This window comes from Haliotis rufescens, unplaced genomic scaffold (assembly GCF_023055435.1).
Source record: "Haliotis rufescens isolate VD_foot unplaced genomic scaffold, xgHalRufe1.0.p SCAF_12, whole genome shotgun sequence".
In the NCBI taxonomy this organism is placed as follows: domain Eukaryota; kingdom Metazoa; phylum Mollusca; class Gastropoda; order Lepetellida; family Haliotidae; genus Haliotis; species Haliotis rufescens.
In genome coordinates, this window is record NW_025963802.1 from 19,089,729 (window position 1) to 19,095,887 (window position 6,159).

At 44.3% G+C, this 6,159-nt stretch overlaps 1 protein-coding gene across 1 annotated transcript; it reads right to left on the reverse strand.

Annotated features, from left to right (window-relative positions):
* Window positions 1-4,812: 4,812 nt before the first annotated feature.
* LOC125378266 (keratin-associated protein 5-4-like) lies at window positions 4,813-5,481 on the reverse strand. Its single transcript, XM_048393718.1, has one exon. It carries the CDS (start codon window positions 5,479-5,481, stop codon window positions 4,813-4,815), a length of 669 nt encoding a protein of 222 aa, XP_048249675.1.
* Between the last annotated feature and the right edge of the window lie 678 nt (window positions 5,482-6,159).

Here is a 6,159-nt window from a genome sequence, read left to right on the forward strand (position 1 = left end):
ATTTTATCAAGTAAACACAAGACTTGCCTTTGCATGTGTTTTTGATAAGTTCCCATGGTCCCGATCACAGTTGCTGATGATCTGTTCCCCGTTTGTATAAGGTATTGTTATATATAGTCTAGTTTAAGATAACAATCTGTGATACTCTAGGTGTTTTACTGTCCATTGTCGCCAGGTTTTGTATGAATTTATGAATGTATAACTTGTTTTCTTCTAATCATCATATGGCTGACAAATTGTCGATGTGACTATAAATATTAACTCACTCACATTACAAGTGTACACGAAGCAATGTCTATGAGGCCACGGGCACATTCATTTACCTTTGTATATAATATATTGAGTCAATAATTAGACCTACCTGGCTCAACACTGGTTGTAACGAAAATGCATCACCTTCAGCAACAACCTGTGTTTGTGCACTAAGGGAGATAATCTTCAACTCGACACGGCAGTCCTCCCTGACCAGGGCAACAGGCACCCGCATCCACCATAGAGACAGTGGCCATGAGGAGGAGTCTCCGTTTTCCCACGGGCTCCAGGCGGACAAACTTCATAGTAGGTGAAACCGAGTCTAGAACACAGAGCGGTTAACATCATTGTGACCGTGTACATGTACAACTCAAGTATCTAGTGAGTGAGTGAGTGAGTATGGTTTTACGCCGCTTTTAGCAATATTCCAGCAATATCACGGCGGGGGACACCAGAAATGGGCTTCACACATTGTACCCATGTCGGGAATCGAATCCGGGTCTTCGGCGTGACGAGCGAACGCTTTAACCACTAGGCTACCCGACCGCCCCTCAAGTAACTAGCTCATAAGACTTGACTCTGTGATGCGTACCTGATTTGTGGTAAAGTGTTCCCCGTCAGGAGATATTTCTACACTGATGACGCCTGCTGGATGCTGAGGATGTTTACAAACTATATGTTCTTTGGACAGACGTGTTCCATTCACCACGATGGTGTCAAATCTGCAGGAGAAGATGTTGTTCCCTGTCTCGGGGAAGTTGTGGCCCCAGATATGCACGTCTCTACCTCCAGTGTCGGGAACGGGCCTAGGGATGATGTTCAGCACGTTGATGTATGGAAGACAGGCGGGGCCATAAAACGTCTCAGTGCATGTGTCACATGATTCTCCCGACCAGTTTTCACCAATGCAATCACATACCTATTTAAATAATGTATGTTATTACACTATTAAACACAAGTCATACACATATGTTTAAGGTAACTGAAGTAACAATCGTTATGGAAATTGGAGAAACTATTGAATTATTTACATTGTTAACCTACCATTTGTGACGTTGCACGATCCATGATTGCATAGAGGACAGGGGAGACAACTCTCTCCCCATCTTGACTGTGCACATTGCAAGCAGTTATCTCCGCTGTAGTCGGGGAAACATGTACACATCTCAGGCGACACACAGTATCCTCTTTGATGTCCACCACAGTCATTAACTTCGTGGCATGCGGCAAGCACACACGTTGCACCCTCCCATCCCAGTGAACAGTTGCACTGGTTTGGCCTCATGCAGACACCATTCCTGTTACAATTGCTAACATCAGAGCAGTCGAAGTCAGAGCAGTCTGCACCACCCCATCCTGAGTCACATCTAACACATGCATTAATAGGACAGGCCATAAACGAATCTAGGACGCTATCCACAAAGCGCTCGCAGCGCTAAGGTGATCGTAACTCCCATGCTTTAACAAAGACTTACGGATGTCCACGTATTTGATGAAGTTGTATCCCTGGATGATACCTGGATCTGGTACTTGTATCCGGTACTTGTCGCAAAGAAGGAAGGGCCTTAAAAAACTGAAGTACCGCTAGAACAATATATTATGCATTAATTTTGTATTACACAAGACCCGTGAAGATCCGGGGTAGAATAGGTCTTCAGCAGCCCATGCTTACCGTAAAAGGCGACTATGCTTGTAAAAGGCGGCTAACGGGATCGGGAGGTCAGGCTCGCTGACTTGGTTGATGCATGTCATCGATCCCAATTGCGCGGATCGATGCTCATGATATTAATCACTGGATTGTTTGGTCCAGATTCGATTATTTACAGACTGCCGTCATATAGCGTTAATATTGCTGAGTGCGGCGTAAAACAAAAAACCAACCAACCAACCAATTGTATTACACATAAGAAGTTAAGGGACACCCGATTTTGTAATATGATAATCTGTCAGGACTGGTGGGTATGGCGACCACATCTTTCCATTTACAGGTGTTCTTTAACTTATTTTGAGTAGTTTATACATTGTTTAGAGCCACAGTTGGCAATACTAACGGTAACATGGTGGTGAAAATATATATTAAAGGAATATTGATAGAAACTCGCAAATTACACTTTCCTATTACGTTCCCTACATATATAGCAGTACATGACATTAAGGCTTTTGAATGATTACAGCAGTTAGGGAATCATTAGAAGCAATAACTAATTAAGTTTAGTGTCCTTTCGATGTCAATAAAAACTGTTTAAAACAATTCAGTTACAATTGAAGCGTATGTAAAAATCAACGTCAACTCATTTGTTTATAGTGAACACTATTGCAGTTAACGAAATATCATAAGTTGGACACAAATTTGTTTACAAATGGGTTACTTCTCAGCAGTATTTATTTCAAATTGAATTTCACAAATACGATAAGATCTTCAATATTATCATCCGCTGAAGGTATACATTTCATAATTTCAAAGAAGCACCTGGCACATTGAATTTAAGACATGTTTACAGGGCACTGTTCCGATCGATTGGTACCTGACCGGAGCAGCATCTGAGATGACCATTGACCTCAGCACTGGACGTATCCTGTGGGAGAGAGCTGTGGCCAATGTTCAACCATTGAACATCTCTGTCAGGGCTTCATACTATATTGGACACTCGGAGGTTCAGTTGTCCCTGACAGTAAAGTTATCCTACAACGTCACATGTTTTGACACCGCGCGGAGTGCTTACTGTTCCTAAAGCCATACAAATCAAAGGACATGTCACTTTCTTCAGCGCTAATAGACAGTCATCAATTGTCTTTGTGGATGTCAAGTACGTGCATAGACGTTGCAACGTGTTATGTAATTCCTGAATGGAAAATTATACCTTAAATTTTGCTTTGTAATATGGTCATCAGCATATCGAAACGATCAATTCTTACCGCCATATACTAACGTACATCAAAAGAGCCACCTCATAGAGGCATCTGTAACTAATCCTTTAAATTAAAGCGAGTCATATATATGAGAATATTCATATTCATAAGAGATCTCTGCGGGGTTGCATCCCTTGTTCGAATCTTGGTGCGCTCTATTGGGGATTGGGGTTCCACCAAAGTAGTGATCTGTATCACTGGATCTGACACGCCACAATTCATTGTGCAGAGTTGCGTCCCTTGTTCGAATCTTGGTGCGTTCTATTGGGGATTGGGGTTCCACCAAAGTAGTGATCTGTATCACTGGATCTGACACGCCACAATTCATTGTGCAGTGTTGCGTCCCTTGTTCGAATCTTGGTGCGCTCTATTGGGGATTGGGGTTCATCCAAAGTAGTGATCTGTATCACTGGATCTGGCACGCCACAATTCATTGTGCAGAGTTGCGTCCCTTGTTCGAATCTTGGTTCGCCATGCATCTGTTTTCTTGGTTTGTCCGACCCATAATCATGATCATGGGTTTTCTCCAAAGTAGAGTTAAACCACTATTCACTCACTCACATGTCTGTTTTTAATTGTAACAGGATACGGAATAAAGATAAGACCAAGATTCTGCTTGTTTTAACATCTTCCACCGATCAAGGTCACTTCGAAACACTGTACTACCGAATAGCTGGGGACAGCGGACAGTTTGACGTTGTGAGTAATATAATGATTACAGTAGAATTAACATCGGAAAATTATAAGAGATTCAGTCCGCCATGGACAATCAAAGGAAGAAAATGGATGCTTGCTCGTTACATGTGATGGTACCTCACACGATCACATAGATCAATAAAGATTCCTCCTTGCAAAGGATATTTTGCTAGTACCTCATGTAAATGTGCTTTTCGTTCGCATTAATAAGGGGCTGTGCATATTCTATATACTATTTTTTTATCCAGCATCTGATATAAATGTCCGGTTTATTTAATATTTAATTATTGTAAACATAGGCGAAGTTCTGTGTCGCTAGTTATTGTGAGTTGAGGTGTTTTCTGTCGTTACAACTTATGTTTCAACCGCTAATGTTAACAGACTGCAGCAACTGCGAGCCATGCAATGGAGTGGGGGGTGTCGGGTCATTGAACGTCGGCGTGACATTACAAATACGAGGATAAAGAACTGTCAGCGCCTTTTATAGGACATCACATGGAGTGCAGAAAGCAGGTGAAACGACATTTTGTAATTGCTTGCTGTTTAATCCCGCATTCAGCAATATGACGGCGGTCTGTAGTTAATCGAGTCTGGACCAGACAATCCTGCGATTGACATCATGAACATCGATCTCAGCTTTTGGGATACGATGACATGTATCAACCTAGTCAGCGAGCCTGACCACCCGATTTATAGTCACCTCTTATGACAAGGTTACGGAAAACCAATTCTAACCCGAATCTTGATGGAGTTGAAACAACGTAAACCATAAATGAGGATAGGATACCACGAAACCATGAAATGTAAAGACATGGATAGCATTAAACATACATGATATAAGAATCGGATTCCATAAAATTCGTGTTTTTGTGTTGAAGCTACTCTTGTATATACAGCCACAGCTTTACATGCACACGATTGAGAATTGCGGATTTCACAGTTGACACATATATCTCAGCACCTTGTAGATGTATAGAGTCGCCCTCTCTCATACCCACATCCTCCGTCTCGCTCTCTCTCATGCCCGCATACTCCGTTTCGCCCTCTCTCATACCCACATCCTCCGTCTCGCCCTCTCTCACACCCACATCCTAAGTCTAGGCTCCTCTCATACCCACACCCTCCGTCCCGCCCTCTCTCATACCCACATCCTTCGTCTCGCCCTCTCTCATACCCACATCTTCCGTCTCGCTCTCTCTCATACCCACATCTTCCGTCTCGCTCTCTCTCATACCAACATCTTCCGTCTCGCTCTCTCTCATACCAACATCTTCCGTCTCGCTCTCTCTCATACCAACATCTTCCGTCTCGCTCTCTCTCATACCAACATCTTCCGTCTCGCTCTCTCTCAAAACCAACATCTTCCGTCTCGCTCTCTCTCATACCCACATCTTCCGTCTCGCTCTCTCTCATACCAACATCTTCCGTCTCGCTCAGTCTCATACCAACATCTTCCGTCTCGCTCTCTCTCATACCCACATCTTCCGTCTCGCTCTCTCTCATACCCACATCTTCCGTCTCGCTCTCTATCATACCAACATCTTCCGTCTCGCTCTCTCTCATACCCACATCCTCCGTCTCGTCCTCTCTCATACCCACATCCTCCGTCACGCCCTCTCTCATACCCACATCCTCCGTCACGCTCTCTCACATACCCACACACATCCTTCGTCACGCTCTCTCACATACCCACACACATCCCCGTCACCCTCTCTATCATACCCACACACATCCTCCGTCACGCTCTCTATCATACCCACACACATCCTCCGTCACGCTCTCTCACATACCCACACACATCCTTCGTCACGCTCTCTCACATACCCACACACATCCCCGTCACGCTCTCTCACATACCCACACACATCCTCCGTCACGCTCTCTCATACCCACACACATCCTCCGTCACGCTCTCTCACATACCCACACACATCCTTCGTCACGCTCTCTCACATACCCACACACATCCTCCGTCATGCTCTCTCACATACCCACACACATCCTCCGTCACGCTCTCTCACATACCCACACACATCCTCCGTCACGCTCTCTCTCATATCCACATCCTCCGTCACGCCGACACCAAAATAATATCTAGCTTTATCAGGTACTCGACAGCTTGAGGCCTAGGTTACACGTATATCTGCAAAAGCTTAATTACCCTTACCAATACCCAGCCCCCGCCTCGCTCTCTCTCTCTCTCTCATGGCCACAAGCCTGTTGTATCATCTTCTGTTTGCAGATGCTCTGTTTCAACCACAAGCACACAGCCAAGCTGTTGTTGCCCGCTGCAAGTACGAC